The 20,558-nt window shown below is 32.9% G+C and overlaps 3 protein-coding genes across 3 annotated transcripts; all 3 read left to right on the top strand.

Moving 5' to 3' along the window:
- Positions 1 to 46: 46 nt before the first annotated feature.
- Positions 47 to 1,062, top strand: LOC102618927 (polyadenylate-binding protein-interacting protein 2). Its single transcript, XM_006482908.4, has 3 exons — positions 47 to 177; positions 277 to 591; positions 678 to 1,062. The coding sequence occupies exons 2-3, from the start codon at positions 291 to 293 to the stop codon at positions 857 to 859; spliced, it is 483 nt and encodes a 160-aa protein (XP_006482971.1). The 5' UTR covers positions 47 to 177; positions 277 to 290; the 3' UTR covers positions 860 to 1,062.
- Positions 1,063 to 6,443: 5,381 nt separating this feature from the next.
- Positions 6,444 to 8,505, top strand: LOC102612186 (protein JINGUBANG). Its single transcript, XM_006483621.4, has one exon. It carries the CDS (start codon positions 6,933 to 6,935, stop codon positions 8,184 to 8,186), a length of 1,254 nt encoding a protein of 417 aa, XP_006483684.1. The 5' UTR covers positions 6,444 to 6,932; the 3' UTR covers positions 8,187 to 8,505.
- Positions 8,506 to 12,001: 3,496 nt separating this feature from the next.
- LOC102618633 (protein NUCLEOLAR FACTOR 1) lies at positions 12,002 to 20,413 on the top strand. Its single transcript, XM_006482907.4, has 25 exons — positions 12,002 to 12,289; positions 12,563 to 12,664; positions 12,792 to 12,924; positions 13,163 to 13,263; positions 13,391 to 13,562; positions 13,772 to 13,916; positions 14,512 to 14,635; positions 14,970 to 15,070; positions 15,181 to 15,312; positions 15,711 to 15,791; positions 15,938 to 16,137; positions 16,584 to 16,656; positions 16,830 to 16,889; positions 17,001 to 17,039; positions 17,176 to 17,264; positions 17,458 to 17,522; positions 17,921 to 17,967; positions 18,291 to 18,350; positions 18,510 to 18,581; positions 19,061 to 19,090; positions 19,229 to 19,323; positions 19,450 to 19,555; positions 19,673 to 19,735; positions 19,853 to 19,924; positions 20,088 to 20,413. The coding sequence occupies exons 1-25, from the start codon at positions 12,262 to 12,264 to the stop codon at positions 20,160 to 20,162; spliced, it is 2,265 nt and encodes a 754-aa protein (XP_006482970.1). The 5' UTR covers positions 12,002 to 12,261; the 3' UTR covers positions 20,163 to 20,413.
- The last annotated feature ends 145 nt before the right edge of the window (positions 20,414 to 20,558 follow it).

Here is a 20,558-nt window from a genome sequence, read left to right on the forward strand (position 1 = left end):
CCGTCCAAATCACCAATACGAAATCATTAACCCAACTGCACACGTGTCGGTTGAGTCACCGGCTTGCCCAGCGTTATCCCTCTATATAAGACATCTTTAGATTTCTACTCTATTTACAGTGCAACTTGCACGGTGGACTGTTCGTGACTGAACTGAACAGAAGAATCAACGACCACGGTGAGTCGAACTTTCTAGATCGGAGGGCTATGATCATTTTTCTTTTTTGTTTACTACATTGCGTATGACTCGTTCGTGATTTGCTGTGATCGGTTATAGAGTTTTGAGAAGCGATGGCGATGGTGGATGATCGAAGGTCACGATTGAATCCGAATGCGCCGATATTTATACCGAACGCTGCGTTTGGTGAAGTGGAGGATTTTTCGCCGGAATGGTGGGACCTTGTGAAGACTTCGCCGCTGTTCCGTGATTACTGGCTGAGTCAGCATCAAGAAGATGATTTTACCAGCAGTTTCGACGACTACGATTACTCGGATTTGGATGAGTTTCCTGATATTGTCGGCGCTGATCTGTCTGTAGAATCTAAAGAAAAAAATTTATCAGATTTCGAGAAAGGAAGAGTGCTTCTCGATGGTTTGTAAATTCTGATTACAACAAAAAATCCTCTTTAAAGAAAAGAAAGAAATTGTAATTATTTTGTTTTGTGATTGCGATTACAGGCACTGGGAATGGAGTGGATGCAAAGGCTTTGTTAAAGAACTTGAATTTATCAAAACCTTTGAAGGAGCGAGGGCCGAAGTCTCCAGTGGGATCTGCCAAGTATTGTGGGAAGAAGCTGGCTAATAAGTGTGTGATGGGCCCAAAAGTCACCCCCATACGGCGCATTCATCAGCCTCGTTGAAGGAAATTTCAGACTGATGCGTTTTTATTGTAATATTGACCTTCTAGCTAGTTGCATGTCTACAAACAAGTTTTGTATCTGCATTTGTGTTGTATTGTTCATTTTCATCTCTTTCCCTGTATAGTTTTAACCGAGTTCAGTGAAACCTTTGTAAATGCTTTAATCTATGGAATAAAGGATGTGTCATTTGCTGAATAATTAAACTCTTTGTTGCGTTTTTATTTGAGTTCATGAAGTGCTTCAGTTCTCTTCGAGTGCAATTGTAAGGTGATTTCATTCATTTGCTGGAAAGGAACAATTGGTTACTCTGGGTGCTAGTGAATAAGAAAATCAATCAATGAGAACTATATGACGCTGCCTGTGTATTTTTAAGGTGGCAACTTGAACTGTATCTTGGCATTGTTCCCCTGTTGTGTAGTTTGACCAACTTCACCATTTAAGTTCCATGAACTCATCATTACAGCATGAGCAATCTGGGCAATCAATTATGAGCATACCTTATGTTCGTATCAGCATAGATACAGTGGATTTCATCAAAATTATACAGCAAGCCATATGGATGATTCTTGAGGGACGAGGCCCTCACAGCAGCAGAAATGATTTAGTGAGCAGCTACTGAGCAACCGGGCACATGACATAATTCTGTAACTTGCTGTAGATAATGTTGAAGTTGTGGATTAAGCAGACCTGCTGACAATGCTCTGTGAGTGTGTGACAGTGTCACCCACTATTATTTGAGTCCAGACTCCACAGACAGTGCCGTGCAGTAGAAGTATGGAGTGCTATTAGTTATTGTGTTTTGATGGCTGTATTTTGTGAGGAGGGGATAATGAGAGAATCTGAGAATTTTTGGGGAAGAAATGAGAGAGAAGTGTTTAGAGCATGATGCTTCATTGCTTTGGTTATAACGCTATTATTGGGGGATTTTGCGACATTGGAGGATGTGGAGGGCTGAGGAGTTCTTTAGGACGATGGTGTTGACTTGGGTTGGAGTAGTCATGTTAAGGGTCTTGTTAATGGATGTTGTAGAGTAGGGGTGATCGTTGGAAGTGGCATCAGTGCTAAGGAAGGAGATGTTTGGAACTCCAAATACGCAGGAAGGTGCATGGTCATGAAGAATGTGCCAGTACATTTCAACAGTATCTTTCAATTGTCACTTTATTGATTCTTGAGTTAAGACAACCTCCTTAGACAGTTGATATTTTTCTTCTATATGCAGTTGATACCAGTCAGATTATATAATACGCAAGAAACTCAATTAGTATAGATTAAGTATTATAATCCTTCATCTTTTATAGAGCATCATGTTTGATTAATCGGTATTAAGGATTGATTGCGTATAATAGCTATAATAGCACTTGGGTGGAGAAGAGTTTAAAATACACAGATCAGTCATATCAGCCAGCAATGAAAGGTGAAGATTGAAACATGCTGCATGCAGGTGCCAAATTTTTTCCAGTTGACTTACTTTGCATCATATGGATAATTGTTGGTTACATATAAATCATGACATGGCTCGACACAACACGTGTCCATCTCACAGAAGGGACAAGACCCAACTCCCGACCATACAAAACTATGGATTTCATCAGTATTTGCTGGTGAACTTTTGAGTAAAAGATTTGGAGCTTCCTTCAAGTCATGACAGTTGATATGAAAGTGTAGAATTTCCCCATGCCCATCTTTTATTATGTACTTTGAAGTAGATAGATTACTGATTGACCTAATAATTTTGGATTTTCCCAGATGGGTTCTTTCATATTGAGCTTGTGTCAAACTTTCATGAATGCATAACTTGTAAATTAATAAAGTATCTACCAAATCCAACTACTCACATTTAGAGATGGGCAATAAGGAAGGCTCGTACATACTCGTGCTTATACCGTACCGTACTCATTATGTGTTTTGTGCTGTTTTTTTTTTTTTCCTTAGGCCCAGCTCGGTACACGTGTCGTGCCGTAACTAAGAAAAAAGCCCGATAAATTTATTTATTTTTTTTAAGAGTGCATGTCAAGTTGTTGGTTTATTTCTCAAACTTATGTTCTTTTTTGGGTCCATATGCTTTTATTCAAATTTAATAAAATCAAAAACTCAAAACCTAAGTCCATATTCAATAATAATAAACTAATAATAGTAAGAGAATATAAAGTTAATTATTAAGTTTGATCGTATGGTATTATAATTTTTTTGTAATACTTAACAACAACAATGAATTTTTCTTAAGAGTTAACTTAATTGTTAACTAAGACTTGCACAGAGTTATAGATTATAGTTCATTATAATGTTACACACATATTTATAAATCATGATATTTAATTAATTATTTAATAAATTATAAATATAAATCAATTATTGTTTTTTTAAAGTAAGAATTAAATAAATTCAGAAAACTTGCACTAATAAAATATATTAAAAGATTCAATTTCAAATTATCTATAAAATCATAAAATTGTAAGTTTATTTTTATTAAAAAATAAAACATGCTTATTGCTAGCGTTTTCTCATGTCGTGCTTTTAAGGCCTGGGTATCTAAAATTTTAAGCCCGGCTCAGCCCACGTCGGTGTCGTGTCGTGCCGCGTGCCCCACCGAAACGTACACGTGTCGTGCCATTCTATACGGACACGTGTCGTACCATGTGCCGTCCGGCCCGTCGGCCATCTTTACTCACACTTGTAGAAGAAAACTAAAGGAAGTATAGCATTCAATTTTTTTTAAAAAAAAAATAAAAATTCTGTACTCATAAATGTTCAAACTAAAGAGATATAATACAAATCAGTGTGAGAGTTTATAGTATGAAAGATGTCTACCACTAACCAAATTTTATTTTGGGACGATACATGTCCCCATAAGGGAACTTTAAGCCACCACTCGGGTTAAAGATGGAGTAGCACAAACCAAACGGTTGTGGCTCAGTTGGCGGCGCAGGCTGGGTAAGTGGGAAGAGCTCTCGGGTTCGATCCTCACTAAACACACCATTTGGGATGGGTAAAGAGCCTTAATTGTGACTACACCCCGAATCCGAATTAGTCGGGGCCCAATGCGATCGCCGGAAATCGGATGGTTTAAACCAAAAAAAAAAAAAAAGATGGAGTAGCACAATATGTACTACAAGATTAATATATTGTTATATATACACAGGTTATAGGTTAACTAAACTAAATAAATATAATAGTTCATTAATAATGCAACTCTAATCACCAAGGTGTCCATATACAGTTAAGGCGTCATAAAGTAAATTTGATATCGTGACAAGTGACGGATTATCATTAAATCAAATCAATTAGTGTATGTTAAACAAATATATTTTTTGCAGTTTCCTAACTCAACTGCATACTTGTATACAAACAATACAGTTTTGGTACATTGCACACATGTATGGTTGAAAAGACAAGATTGTTTTATTTTAGAAGCATGTTACATTATTATACATAATAATGTAAGGCATATAATTATCCCGTAACCGTTTGATGAAAATCCAACAACTATGAAAACACTGGAAAATATTGAATTCTATTATTTTAGGATCTCTCTATCTTACATGCATGTAAGATAAGAATTGTCATTATTTTATATTTTTACAATCGTTCGATTGCAGGACAGCTGCATACCTTACATTATTATGTAAGGTAACAAGTACCTTTATTTCAATAACCTTTTAATCCTTAATAATTAACTAAATAAATTTTCTAATCATCGGAGACATATTCTTCTATCAACTTGTTTTAATTAATTAATGTTCTTTTGTTCTTATCTTAACCGAACACTTCAGTCTATTGAAGAACTATTAACAAATTGGTACTAAAAACAATATCAATAAATTTTATCCTTTCTAATGGAGGTCAATTATCAAAGCTAGTTGTAAGATTTAGGTGGCACATTTTTAAAAAAAAGAAAGAAATCAGTCTAACGTCCAATAACGTGTTTCTAAAACCTTTTTTTGGTTGAGATTATTCTTTCAACTAACAAATTGGATATAGCAGCCTTAAAAAAAAAAAAAAAAAACTTCGTTTGTGGAGATAATGGTGGATTATAAACGAACAAAAATGTTCTGACAGAGCACTTTTTGATAGCAGAGACAAAGATTTGGTGCGCCAGAACCTTTGAGGAAGAATGTCCGAAGTCTTATGTTCCGTACTAAGCGCACTATCGATTTTGTCCGATTGATAGTTTGTGTAAAAAGTGCTTAATCTGAAGAGTCCACCGTGGTAACTTGTTTTCGGCAATAAAAAGAAAATGGCCGAATATAGTTTTAATTTTTTTTTTCTAAATCACGAGGGAGTCCTGAGTGAGCCTCAACTGTGGGAGGTATCTTTAAGCTCGTACCATAACTCAGACTAATCCTTGTTCGCACCGGGTCGACCCGTAAGGGGTAAAATATTGGTCAAAGTGGTGACTCTATACGAGAGCGTGGATTGAACTTCTGACCTCTCTTAAGGAGTGAGAGTGTCGAACCACTCACACTAACCAATTTTAGTTAATATAGTTTTAATTTGATCCAAATTGTCCACTCAAATCCAAGGTTGTCAAACTAACTATATAGCAACATCTCTCAGTATTCATAACATTCGAATCAAATTAATTTTGTTATTATAAAAAAATTATAACTTAATAGAGGCGATTAGGCGTAGATATAATATAATAAGTGCTACATTAATAATCAATTAATGAATTATTTCCAATACAATGTGTAGATATTGATAAAAGAGATATACATAATTTTAAAAATTGGTGCGTATATCCCCACAGTGGTGAGAATACACAAAGTTATTTTAAAGGTCTAAATAAAAAATTATTGTCCCAGTTGTCAAATAACTTGAGATTGATTATTTTATTATATCTTAAACCTTTAATGTTATATATATATATATTTTTGCTATCTATGTATAACTATTAATATATAGAGGCAATTTCCTTAAAATGAGATTTTGAAAATTTATAACTTATTAAAATATAGAGTTTATTCTTATTTAACTGACATAAATAAGGATCAAAATTTTTTTTGACTATATAGAGAATATTTCTATACTAGTTTTGCTATATAGAGATTTTACTATAATAAGAAAATTAAATCATCAATATATCTTAAATGAATGTCAATGCAACAAAAAAAATGTTGTGAGATTGCCGTTATAAAATGAGTAGTATGTGATAAGAAAAAAAAAACGAGACTTAAAATTGAGTTTGTTATGCAAAGGGATGTATATATTAACCTAGAAATCATAATTCATTATATATATATATATTTATATATTCTCTAGTGCGGCTACCCTTATTTTATTTTTATACGGATATACTTTAAAACTGTAGGATTTAAGAACATTAGTTTTTAACTTTTTTAAATGACACGGTTTTATAATTTATTAAAAAATTAACTCCTTTAAACCATACGGTTTAATAATATGTTCGCATTAAAAAAAATACAGGGATCCGTACTTGAGAATGATTATATATATATATATATATATATATATATATATATATATATATATATATATATATATATTATTTATTATTATTAAAAATACACCAAACCATCATAAATGCTCATCCAGAGGGAATTGGACAAATATTTAGTACTTTTTGCTGCCTATTGCATCAATGGTTGTAAGGTAATAAAAAAAATAAAAATAAAAACACAAATCATTACTATTAATTCAGTACTGACTAAAAATTAAGTTCAGTATTGAATTTTAATTCGAGGGAGGGAACCTGCCGGAGCACAAAGCTACCAATCCATTGGTCGTGTAACAGTAAAACGCTGCCGCAATAGCTTTACTCCACTAAATATTAAAAAAAAAAAAAAAGAAGCACCATGACAGAAAGAAACAGCCAGTAAACAGTGGTCCCCACGTAAAACGTTCCTTACATGATCACAGATCACACACTTGTGAAATTATATTTTCAAAGTAGCCGTTACACCAATCCCCCACGCAGTATTTAAAAAAATAATAAACTCTCTCGCCCTTTTCCCTCAAGAAATTCGTGCCCCCCCTCTTTTATCAACTCCGTCTCCGCTCCTGCAAGCAAAATTTTCTTTTAATTCCTGTATTTCAAATTCAATTCATCATCAATATGGGTGCTCTTGCTGATCATCTCGTGCAGGAAACATTAACACTATCAACGCCACTATTATCATCTACTAGAAGCATGAGCATGAGCAGCAACAGCAGGAGTAGTACGAGCACTAGCACTACTAGCAGCGAGGCTGAAGAAACCCCCCAAGGATCTCACCGTTTTGAGTTGCTGAAACAAGTTGATTACAAGATGCCATGCAAATCACACCGATCGTTGGCTGTTCTTTCTGGCCATGTCGGGTCGGTTTCTTCTTTGGCTTTATGTGGGGAATTTATTTTGAGTGCGTCTCAAGGAAAGGATATTATTGTGTGGCAGCAGCCTGATTTGAGGATGTTTACCAAGTTTGGACATGGTGACGGATCGGTGAAAGCGGTAGTAACGGTGGGAAACAAAGTGTTTACGGCTCATCAAGATAGTAGGATTAGGGTTTGGAAGGTGTCAAGAAGCTCGGAGAATGTGTTTAGGCTTGTTGATACTTTGCCTACAACTAAGGATTACTTGGGGAAGTTTATGAAGCAGAGTAATTATGTGCAAACTCGGAGGCATCATAAGAGATTATGGATTGAACATGCTGATAGTATATCTTGTTTGACGGTTTATAATGGGTTGATCTATTCAGGTTCATGGGATAAGACATTGAAAGTGTGGAGGGTAGCTGATTTGAAGTGCTTGGAGTCAATTAAGGCTCACGATGATGCCGTAAATGGGCTTGTTGCTAGTAAAGGGATTGTGTACTCAGCTTCCGCTGATGGGAAGATTAAGGCTTGGGGCAAAGAATTAGGCAAGAGTCACTGTCACTCATTGAAGGGAATTTTGGAAGGTCATAAGGATGTGTCATTGAACTCAGTGGTGGTTTCTGACGATGGCAAGTGGGTTTACGGTGGGGGATCAGATGGATTTGTGATGGGATGGGAAGGGAATGTTGAGATCGTGAGGTGGAAATTGGCGTGTGAGACTAAAGCACATGAAATGGCTGTGTTGTGTGTATGTTTGGTGGGTGAATTTTTGTGTAGTGGATCGGCTGATAAGAGTATCGGGATATGGAAGAGGGAGGCTTTTGGTAAACTTTGTAGAGTTGGGGCCATTACTGGCCATGAAGGGCCCGTAAAATGTTTGCAAGCTTCACCTAACGCCGTCGGCGGCGGGTTCTTGCTTTACAGTGGAAGCCTGGACAAAAGTCTCAGAGTTTGGTGGGTGTCAAAGCAATCTTCAACATCAGATTCGGAAGAAAAGTCCATCATCTCATGTTAGGAATTTAAGGATTTTCAAGGTTGTGACTTGGTGACTTCTGAAGCATTGGTTCCATCTTTTTGTGTTTGCAGTGCTTCCGTTATCTGTTTTTTGTGTTCATAGTTGTTGATCTTCAAATCGTAAAATACATAGGCCTCAGAACACTTTGGGTTAATTTTTCACTTTTCTGGGTTGAGTTTTTGTCTTGCGGTTCAGCTTTTGAGTTTCATACAGTCTCTGTTTTTTGCATGTATTAATGAAGCAATTGTAATTAAGGGTTTGGGGGATTCGTCAAAGAAAAGAGAAATAAAATATATATTATTTTGCAGTTACAAAATGATTAATGATTATGTTGAAGGTTTCTGTTGTTTAATGAAGATTTATGATTTCTGACAATTAGAATCATGTGCTTTGCTACTAATTAAGGACTAAAGTATTAATATTAAATCAGGTTATTTGGGACAAGGAACCAAGAACATGGCATTGTGTCGCCGTCGACAGGACACTGCTACCCCCCACCGAATTTGGAGGAGTACACATAAAAAGTTTATTAAAAAAGAAAATTATCATTACTCCACTTTTATTTTATCCTATATTCATCCAACTACTACAAAATTTTAACATATTTTTTATACTACTTTTCTTTTTAAATTTGTATCAATTAGCCACTTTTACACTAACACTATTAAATAATTTAAACAAAATGACAATTTTATCTCTAAATAAATTAAAAGACTATTTTATTTTATAAAAACTTTAAAAAATAAGAAAATTATTATTATAAAAATACCCTAAGTTTAATAAAAAAATAAATCCCAAATAGAGGTGCTCAGTTGATTTTTATTAAATTTAGATTTTGTAAAATTTTAATAATTATTTTTATTATAATTATAATTTTGTAAAATTTTATTAAAATAACTGAATTTATTTATTAAAAAATAAATTCCAAAATTTTAATAATTTAGGGAATTTTATTAAATCCCAAAATTTTGTAATATTTTTATAATTATAATTTTTATTTAGATTTTTATTAAAAATAAAAATTCTAATTTTGGGATTTATTTTTTTATTGAATTTAGGGGTGTTTTTTAAAACAATAATTTTCTTTTTTTTATAAGTTTTTATAAAATAAAATGATTTTTTTAAAATTTATTTAGGGGTTAAATTGTTATTTCGTTTAAATTATTTAACGGTATTGGTGCAAAAGTGGCTAATTGATACAAATTTAAAAAGAAATGTGGTGTAGAAAATATGTTAAAATTTTGTGGTAGTTGGATGAACATAAGGCAAAATAGAGGTGGTGCAATGATAATTTCCCTATTAAAAAATTAATTAACTCACAAACATTACTCTTATGCATAATTAATGAAAATGATAGAATTACAAATTTGTATAAATTTATTTTATACAAATTAATATGATATTAATGTACTAATTGAATTAAAATATCTCATAATTCATATAATTTATCTTAATTTATATAAAATATAATTATGTCACATAATTTGTATAAAATTTATGACTATATCAAGGTTCTTTATGATTTGCACAAGAAACCGAGAGCCATTTTTTTATTTTACATGACATTGGACCACAAAAAGCCTTGAGAAGAGGATGAATGAACATTTCTTGGATGTTGAACTCATCTTAAAGCAAAGATCTTGGTTTGTTGAGCCTACAAGCAGTGAACCGACAAATTGATTTGGTGCTACAGCCCATCAAGAGCCTAATAAAGGGGAAAGAACACTTAAATTATGTGAATGCAAAGAAGCTAGCTATAAAGAAACATAAAGAATAAAATGGTTTTTTGCTGAAAAGAATTTTGAAAATTGTATTTGTAGTATTTTAGTGTTAGAGTAAATGAAAATGCAACTGTTCTCCACTTTGTTGTTCTTTTTAATACATACAGAGGAATATATGGACTCAAAATTGGACCGCCATTGCCTTTTGTGTAACAGATAAAACATGCTTTAAAATTATATTAGAGAAGAAATCAAGCAGCCCATGTAAAGCAACACCCTCGAATCTGAAGGGATGCAATAATTTGTTACAAACATATTTCACAATACTAAGGCATAATATTTGAGGGACCATTCAAGAAGTAAAGCAGTGGGCTGTGAACTTTGTGGAAAGAAACATTTTAAATATTGTAAATCACCAATTTCCTCTCTACATCTTCTTTTTAATTAAGAATTTTAATATCTAAATTTTTTTTTTGAAAAACAACTACTTAATTAACTAATTCTTTTCTTTCTCTTCTCAATTTCACAAATTCTTGTCAATTCATTCATTTTTTTAGTTAAATAAAACTCACTATTTAAAGATGAACATAAATAATTTTATCAATTATGAAAGTTAATGAATATTTAGAAATTAATTTTTACCAAACATAAAAGCTAATATCAAGGAAAAAAAATTCTTACATATAGAAAGCATGAAATATAGATCATGGTATACTATGAAAAGCAAAATAATAAATTTAAAAGAGAGTGGAATTGAGTGTTTAGTTTGTGGGATGTGAAAATAAAGAAAATATATAATTGTAAGATAGAGAGAGAATAAGATTCCTAAAGATAATTTGAGATTTTTAAACTTTTAAATTTTTAGTAATTAATTTTCTTTTAAGTGAGTGTTGGAAGGAATTTAATGAATTGAAATAGTCCTCACCCCTTTTGATAATTCTCATAACACGTTGTGATACCAAAACAGCCCTTATGTCTTTTTTTTTTATTTTTTTTATTTTGTTCTCAATAAACCCAATAGGAGCTTATTGCAAACTATTCTGACTTTTCCTTTCTCTGTTTTGATCGTGTACGAAACTCTTTTTCGTTTATTTTACAATTTTCAGTTTTCACTCAATTTTGCATGCAAGAACCTTCATGCTCTAAAATTAAAAATGCACCATCATGTCACAAAACAATTTTTGTCATAGTTGAGGTTGTAGACCATCATACTTGTGTAACCTTGGGAGAAGAGAGGTTTACTTAACTCACAAATGAGTTTGTCCTCAATGATAATTTTGATTAAGGTTACTCTTGCAGTTTTGAAAAAAGGGCTAAGGATGTTTATAGGTATCGTTCGTTGTGGGTTTGCTATTATTAAACCCATGCTTGTAAAAAAATTAAATTATGAATGAGTTTTTACTCTTTTTTTCTTTAAAGCCACCCACTGTGAGTTTTAGTAATTACCAAACTCGTAACAAACTTTTTGAGAGTTTACTCTTTTAAAATCATAAATACTAAAAAAAAAACTTTTAAAATAAATATAAAAAATATAATAATCTAACATAAAATATTTATGTCAAAGGCAAATCATCATATTAGTATCAATGCCTTACTCCATCTTTTAATCAATATATAAGTATCGTCAACAGTATTAATGAGTAAATTTTGTACAACTACCGTTAACAATAAATTAAACAAATAAAAATCCAACTTGAATAAGCAATCATTAAATTTAAGTCATTAAAGCAAAACAAACAAAAACAATCATATTAAAATAAAATATCAACATTTTAAACTTGAAAATTATAAAATTTATACTTATTAAAAGTTTCTTGTTTGTGTATATATGTGTGTGTGTGTGTGTGTCTATGTTGTAGTGAGATAAATTCAGTTTAGGAATTAATAACTTTAACTTACATATATTTATAATTAAAATTTTAATATAATTTTATAATTAAAATTAAAAATATAAATAATTAAAATAAAGAATACGGGCTGACGGATAACCGTATAGATATTCTATAAATTTTTTTTCAATACTGAACTCACCTACATCCCGCAATAAATTTTTACAAGTAAGTTTGAGGATAATTTTACCAAGATTTTAGATGGGTGCTAATAATCCAACTCAAATGGAAAAGGCGTAAGCCCAAGCTATCCTTAATTTTTTAAGTGGGCTTTCATTGGCTGAGCTCGAACCGATTCGAACTAGAACGCGAACCCGGTTCAGTTAGTCTTCAGGATCGCATTCTCGCGCTAAAGCCCTAGAAACTGAGGTTTAAGATTTAAATTTTGTGCTGTCCTCCCTTATCTCTTGCTTAAACATTAGAAAACCGAGTTGTAATTGAAAAGAACCCTAGTTGTTTATTGGGATGGGGAAGCAATTCGTTAAAAAACGAGGTATTTTTTTTTTTTAATTTCAATTTAATCTGTCCTGAAAAAAGTTTGAAATTCCTTTTTCTTTTTCCCTTTTATTCTTCTGCTGAAAAAATGCGGAAAGGAAATGAATTTGTACATTTATTAGAAGTGAGCACACTTACCCGCCGTATAAAATTATAAGCTTAATTTAGAATTGTTAATTCGGGATTATATTAATTTTTTTTCTTTACTTTCTAAATATTATCAACTATTATTTGGTTTAACGTTGAGTTTGATGAGTCTACATTGATGCAGGATTGACGAACAGTAAGATGTCAAACAAGTTCGACAGAAATAAGCGTTTGAGGAAAATACAAGAAGAGAACGGAGCTCATAGCTCATCTCCAAGCTCCTCAGGTTTTTATTAAATTTATCATTATCGGTGTGGAATGTGAAATTTGTTGATAAAACACTCTGTGGAACCACTTACTTGTGTCTTCCAAGTTTTGAAACTATTCAATTTTTTGATGACTTGTTGCTACAGAGGAAGCATCTGGTGAAGAATCTAGCGGTGATGCAGTTGAGGAAGTAATTTATAAAGAGCCTTCGGTATATGATAATTTGCTGATGAAACTTGGTTCGAGCAGTGAATCTGTTGCTGATGCATTTAAGATGAGGTAAGATGTAACACATGATAATTTGTTATAGTCTGTGCTTATAGCTGTCGCGTTCATTTATGGTACTCCCATTTTAGCTGCCTTTCTGATCATGTGCTAAAATTATGAATTGTAGTTTTAATGGATGGACTATTGTTTTAGTCATTGATAGTTAATTATCTTGTCAAGCATTGTTCCAAAATTGATTTAGATGAAAAAATCCCAAAATAAAACTGTCATTTGCACATTTTTTTGGTAGACAAAGACAAGAAGAAGGTAGAAGTGATTCAGAAGAGGAGGGAGTGGGTGGCCCTGAATCTCTTAGTGAATCTGAGCAGGAGGATGACATTAGTGGTGAAGGTAAGGAACAACATATGTTTACTTAGTAAAATGTATAGTTTTTAATCGTTTATTACTTGCATTATATTTTCTACAGGTGTACTTTGTCATCCTGAATTTCATTGGTCTTGTTTATTCTTGTCTGTAGGAACTGATACTGAGTCTAGAAATTGTACAACAGAAGGTACACTGCAACAGCCCGGCAGCATTGGCATTAGAGAGCAGAATGAAGATGCTGATTCTGTGGCCTCTGACACAGATGAAGAGCATGGCTTGGGTCTCAACGGGCAACCTTCTTCAGAGGCATCAGCACATGCAAGGTTTATTTGCATTATGTTATTTTGAATTTTTCTCTTCATTTTTTTTTTTTGGATACTAAACATTTTCTTACTAGTTCATATTTTTACCATAATATCTAACACTTCATTTAAAATTAAGATAACTTTTACTAATTGTGCTAACACATGGTTATTCTATTCTTTTGTTGGCTTGTCATTCTAAAGGATTGAATATAACTTTCATCATGCAGTTCTTTCCATGAACACTTTGGATACAACTTGTCAAAAGAAGAGGTTGATGATCTATCAAAGAAGAAATTAAAATATGAATGGGAGGTACCTGCTGTTGACATGTCAAACTGCAAGTGGGTGGGCACAGGAGAGTGTTTCCTCAAGGTATTTATTGCGATCTGTTTTAGTTTGATCAGCTTCACATTATTTGACCATCCATCTAGTGAAAGAATTCATTTTCTTTTTATATGCAAAATAATGGGAGAATAAATTGCTTAAATAGCTGTGCAGTATAGCTCGTACAAAAATCTATTTCGTTCATGAAAATTGTCCCTAACTTCAATGGTCAACTTGCTCTCTCTTTTGTGTTACTACTGTTCTCTTTTGTTTCTTATTAATGAGATATATATTTCTTGCTAATGAATTGGATCTGATCAATGTGGTTGTTGGGACTCTAATTTAAATTAGATATGCCTGGGACGCCTCCTTTAGACGCCCTTTTCTTTTCTTTTTCCATTCCATGTCTGAATATACCATTAGAATTTGCTGGAGTCTTCCCTATGTCTCTGTCTCTATAGTGGCAGATCTTCAATTTGCTATATTTCATGAGATTATGGCCATAAAGGTCTGAATTGTTAAAGCTTAACCAGTTGGCATACTCTTCCTCCCCCTTATTCATTACACTCAAGTGCTGGCTACATTAGAACTGCTTGTTTTGCAGTTTTGACAAACTTTTGGTGCAATTCATTGTTTTTTGCAGGATGATAATCTGTATTCTGATTATGGTCTCAAACCAAAGTTGTATAAGCACTGGTTGGATATTTACAATAAATCTGGAGGCAATGACTTCCATTCATCCAAACAAAGAAGTTTTTTCTCTCTGTGTAAGTATGCTTCATGAAAGTGTTCTTGTAAGTCTGTCATGTTTCTTGCTTTTGTTTCTTCATGTCTATGTCAAATTCAGCTGGTGACAAGTAGGTATACGAGTTTGCTTAAGTTGTGTTTAAACTCTCTGAGTTTCATGTTTTGTTGTAACTCAGCCATGTTTGTTATCTGTTCTTATAGTATAGGGTAATTGATGTTGATACATTGGCATATTGTCACAATCGAAAAATTCATGACTGCAATTATGTTGATATTAATTTTTTATGGATCCGCATGTGGCAGCTTGGATCCATGTCATAATTATGTGGGTAACATGCTCTTTTTCTCTTTTAGGCAACAGCTATCGGGATATACTGCACTCTAACAAGAAACCTTTTTATCTCAAAGGCCAGGAAGAAGATTCAAACATAATGGAAACGTACCTTATGCATTCTGTGGGTCCATGCATCTATCGCTTGTCTTTGAGAAATTTCATTTGCCCTTAAATGTTAGAATTTTGAGTGTCATTTATTCACAATGATAAAATAATGAGATTGTCACGCAGCTCAATCACATCTTCAGAACTAGGGATCTTGTAACAAAGAATGACACAAAGGTGGCAAAGAACAAAGTGAGTGCTAAGGAGGGAATACTTATTGGTGATGCATTCCTTGATCGGGGATTTACTCGTCCTAAGGTGGTGTTCTCTGCTTTTCTCCTATGGGACTTGTCTTTTTTACTGTATTTCATCTTTAAAATCTTTACACTTGATATGGTAATTAGTAAATGGGACTCTATGTATATATAGACTGGGTTGGCATCTAAACTTCAATTTATATTTTGTTTTCTTTCCTTTCTTTTTTCTTCCTTATTTTACATTTCAGTTTTCACTGTGTTATTCGTTGGGCAAATAGTCCTAGTTACTTTATAGGAGCAGTCTTTCACATTGCTATTGACACTAAATTGAGACTTACATTAGTAACATGTCGAGTAGTCTGTAGCATACTGAATGCCACTAGATTGTTTGCTAGTTTGTACCACTGCATATAGATTGCTTGCTAAGTAAGCAACATAAGTTTCAAAAATGTGTTGCAGGTTTTGATATTATTGCCACTGAAGAGCATTGCACTTAATGTTGTTAAGAGGTTAATACGACTGACCCCCGATGCTCACAAGGTAATCTTATTTTCTGTTATTTATGCTTAATTGGTCATTGGCAAAATGCCTTCGATATTACTTGGCATTAATCTCAGCATATTTTGGTATTTGCTAAAGAAAAAAAAAAAAGATGACAGAACTGTTGAAGGTTATCCATTTCTCAGGTAAATGTGGAGCATATTGACCGTTTCTGTGATGAATTTGGGACCAAAAAAGAGGAAGAAGACAAAGACGACGATGACGCATCACAAAATATCCGTGGCACTAGGAAATCAAATTCTCAAAAGTCCAAGCCCAGTGATTATCAAATACTTTTTGGTGGGAATAACGATGATAACTTTTCTATAGGCATTAAATTTACAAGGTAGAATTTTTTAATATACTCCGGTGATCTATTTGAAGTTTCTTCTTCAAAGAAAACTATTAACCTTACTTTTATGGTTGGTTTAGTCTGTGTATCATCTATTTCCGTCGTGCAATCTGAAGTGAATTACAAAAAGTATCTGAGCAAGTAAAAGATAATTAATACATCTTCGCATCATGAATGAAACTGTATTCTTGAGTTTCTCGTGAAAACTCCTGATTGAAAGACTGCAATATTAGTGACACACAGATAATCAAATTATCTATTTCGTACTAGGATCTTCAATTTTAATTTGGTCTGATGTTTACTTCTAGAAGTAATTAAAATTGTTTTCCTTTCAATTAATTTAAATTTTACATTGTTATCATTTTGGTAGAGAGATGATGAATTTGCATTTTACTCATTTCCCAGTTGTCTTTGTCATATTTTTTCCTTGTTCTGTTCAGGAAGAGCATAAAGTTATACAATGATTTCTACACTTCAGACATGATTGTAGCTTCTCCTGTCAATTTACATCAAGTAAGCATCCACCCTTTTCCTGCAATCTCAAAGCTGCAATGTTTCTGTTTTCTGATTTTGATGGTTTAACTTCCACTTATGATTCTGTTCACATGTTGATCTACTAAAAAATTAACAGAGTTTTTTTATTATAACTTGTTTAACAAATCAATTAACATACTCTCCTCTGCTAGAAAATGACAAAGGCTGAGGAAAACAAGGAACAAGATGTCGATTATCTTTCTTCGATTGAGGTGCAAATCTGTTTTTGGAGTATGAATGATTTATTTTATATCTTCCTTCTGGTTTGCTTATGCAGTTCCTTTTGTACTAATGGAGAGAATATGTTTCATTGATGTCAACAGGTTCTTATTATTGATCATGCAGACATAATATTAATGCAGGTATACATCCTAATATATTGATTTACTTGAAATATATGTTTTTGCAGCTTATGACATGAAGTACAATGTTACTCCTCATTTTATTAATTCATTTTCTGAAAAAATTATCTTCTCCTTTCTGATGAACAAAATCCAGAATTGGTCGTGGCTGATTGAAGTTGTTGAGCAATTGAACCGCATACCATCTAAGCAGCATGGAACTGATGTTATGCGCATTAGACAGTGGTATGTGTAAATAATTTATTCAAGTTTGATACAAATTAACGTTCTTTTATTTACAGACATTTCAAGACAGTTGTAGGATGATAGTAGTCTGTTTACTTCTATTGAACTGGATAGTTGGGTAGATGAATTTTCATTTGATTTAGAGTCATTTATTCTTATAAATTGACTCCTGAATGTTGTATTTCATGTTTAGGTACCTGGATGGATATTCAAGGTTTTATCGGCAAACAGTGCTCTTAAGTTATCATCCTAACCCAGGTAGCGGGTCCCCATGTTCTTTATCCAGGAAGGCTTTGCATAAATTTGCAATTGTCTGTATGTGTGTGTAAATTTTTAAGGAATTGAAATATTAATTATCGAATTCAGATCAAGGCATTACTTTGTAGTAGTTTCCACAGCTTAAATTAGCCTCTCATGTATGATGACTCAAAAATGTTATCGAGTAATAAAGCCTTTATCTGGTTTTAACTTTTTGTTTTTTATTTTTTCAGCCAACTTATGTTTATCATTTCTGTGCTCTATTAAAGTGCACGGCGGTGCAACAAGTCTACTTTCTTTAATTATCATTTTACATAAATGTATCTATGAAAAATAAGTATTTCTGACCTATCTATGAAAAATAAGCATTTCTGACCTATTCTACGTTCTTGTTCCAGAGATCAATGCTTTTTTTAACCACCATTGCGCCAACTATCAAGGAAAGGTCCGTAGGTATTCTTTGTTTTGTTTTCTATATGTTTTATTTTACCCATGCACTAGGTTTCTTAGAGGTGCTTTAAAATGCCTGCCTTGATGTGTTTGAGGTGGTTTTACACTGCCTAAAAGCACAAATAGCTGTTACTAAAGAAAATGCAAAATCTGTGCCCATTTCCTCCATTTAGTTCATATATTGAGGATGGCAAATATAAAAAAGCCTAAAATTTCACTTTTCTCTAAGAATACTGTTGAAAACAATTTGGTATCCTTATATAACAAAGCAAATCTTCTTTTTATGTAGTTCATCCATTTGACTAGTTAAAATTACAGGTGAAATTGGCGTGTGAATATAAAGGCGTTCTTCCTAAGGTATTACTCAACGTGCGGCAGGTATGTCTTACTAGTTTTCCTGATGGTTGTTTCTGGATTTATTTCTGTCAAAATAGAATCCTTACAAATTTATCCTTTTCAGGCAACATGGATTAATATATGGATTGATATTGGGACTTACATAATGTTAATGCATATTTTTGCTGTTTAATTTGACAGATTTATGAACGATTTAATGCAGACTCAATAGAAAAAGCCGATGATGCTCGTCTCGAGTATTTTACTAAGAAGGTAGATTAGTTATTTTTTTGGAATAAAAATCATAGGTAGTCAATTACTATTAGGGTTGGCCCTGTTACAGTTTATGTGCTATATGGTTTATCTCTTGTTTTGGTCTACTTCCAACTTAGAATGGTATTTGAATTCCTGCTGATTGAGTTTAAGTTTCCTACTTGTGCTAACGTAGGTAGGATTTGGAATTCAAACTTTGTATTATAATTCAAGTTGACATGGGTTTGGAACTTATTTATGAGGATTAAAAATGGTAGTCTTCATATGGAACATAGAATCGGAATGTGAACAACATACACTAGTTAGTGTTTGTACACATTGCTCTAATGGGAGGAGGCTAATGCGCTGAGGATAAAAAAGGACTTCCATCGGGAAGGCTGCTTAAAGATTGGATTTAATTTAAATTAATGCAAACTTACTCTTTTTCAGCCTTATTCAAATATTAAGAGATGCTTATAAGAATGATTTTCTTGGTGCAGGTCTTCCCGAAGATAAAAGATTCAATTCAGGTATTTAAATGTGTTTGAAACCTGAAAGATGAATCCTGGGGTATTTGAGCTGATTTACATTATTGTTAATTTTGCTGATTTACATTATTGTTAATTTTTTGTTAAATTCTGCATTTCCTTTTTCATCTATCCATGCAGGGGGGGATTATGCTATTTCTCAGTTCTTATTTTGAATTTGTTCGTCTTCGTAATTTTCTTAAGTCGCAGAATGCATCCTTCTGTTTACTTGGGGAGTAAGAAGCTCTGTTCTTTCTTTCTCATTTGGATAATTTAATCCATTTTCCTCGAAAGTTTGGAGTTGGAGTATAAACTTTCCAGTATTTTGCAAATATGATTTTAATGTTAGCTTTGCTCTTTAGTTACACAGAACCAAGTGATATATCTCGTGCACGAGTTTGGTTTTTTGAAGGAAAGCGAAAGATGATTCTCTACACAGAGAGATCCCATTTTTACCACAGATACAAGGTTAAACTGATTTCCTCCTCTTGTTGTCAGAATACTAATTATTTCTTGAAGCGTTAGTGGCATTTGTATAGATTGGTGTATATTGTAACACATCTATTTGGTTTTACTTGCGAGTAGATTCGTGGAATTCAAAATTTGATAATCTATTCTCTCCCAGAGAGGAAGGAGTTTTACCCAGAGGTGAGCATGATATCTGCAAAACTGATGACCCTCAATTTTTCTTAGCAGTTGATTGTGTGTTATGTGTATTTAAAAAACTTATATTATTTATTTGTACTGATAAAATTATTATTGCAGATTGTTAACATGCTTGAAGGGTCGCATAACATGACTTGCACGGTGCTTTTCTCTCGCTTTGATATGCTCCGGGTAATGGATCTTTTTCCTTCTTGATATGTTCATAATGAATGCATTTATGAGCTGGCCGATATATTCTGGTCGTATGAACAGTTACCCTAGTTATTTTTCTCTATCTACTTGTTTATTGATAATTGCGCAGATAATAATTTGATTCTTGAGTTTTGATTCTTAGCTTGAGAGAATTGTGGGATCTGCCCCTGCAAAAAAGATGGTGAAATCAGAGAAGGGAGTTTTTGTTTTCTGCTAAAGCTTTTTGAAGAGCAACTCAAGCTTCTCAGGACATCAACCATACCATCATCACAAGCTACTTCCTTTCTGATTAACCATAACTCATTCACACAGAAGTTTCCCATGGTATAAGCTTGAACCATAGTTGGATGAATTCTGAAAATTGAGGGTTAAAATGTTAAATGTATTAGTAAGTTTTTAAATGAGATTTTGGACTTTCGAAATGAGGAAATAAAGCTTATGCCCAACTATTAACCTGCGGATCTAAAAGAGGAGCTTGTATCTGATTTATAATCTTCATATTCTGTCAACGAGCATATATTTCTACTACCGTCGGTTCTTACATAATTCGGCAATGATTAAAATTGTTTAATAGAATTGACAAATTCACATCCACATCACCCGGCTCATAATA

This window comes from Citrus sinensis, chromosome 4 (assembly GCF_022201045.2).
Source record: "Citrus sinensis cultivar Valencia sweet orange chromosome 4, DVS_A1.0, whole genome shotgun sequence".
Taxonomy (NCBI): Eukaryota; Viridiplantae; Streptophyta; class Magnoliopsida; order Sapindales; family Rutaceae; genus Citrus; species Citrus sinensis.

Bases quoted from the DNA above. Each gene is read 5' to 3' on its own strand.
- LOC102618927 (XM_006482908.4), top strand. From the start codon at position 291: ATGGCGATGGTGGATGATCGAAGGTCACGATTGAATCCGAATGCGCCG. The intron at 592-677 runs GTTTGTAAATTC...TTGCGATTACAG, and splicing joins AGGAAGAGTGCTTCTCGATG to GCACTGGGAATGGAGTGGAT.
- LOC102612186 (XM_006483621.4), top strand. From the start codon at position 6,933: ATGGGTGCTCTTGCTGATCATCTCGTGCAGGAAACATTAACACTATCA.
- LOC102618633 (XM_006482907.4), top strand. From the start codon at position 12,262: ATGGGGAAGCAATTCGTTAAAAAACGAG. The intron at 12,290-12,562 runs GTATTTTTTTTT...ACATTGATGCAG, and splicing joins GCAATTCGTTAAAAAACGAG to GATTGACGAACAGTAAGATG. The intron at 12,925-13,162 runs GTAAGATGTAAC...TTTTTTTGGTAG, and splicing joins GCTGATGCATTTAAGATGAG to ACAAAGACAAGAAGAAGGTA.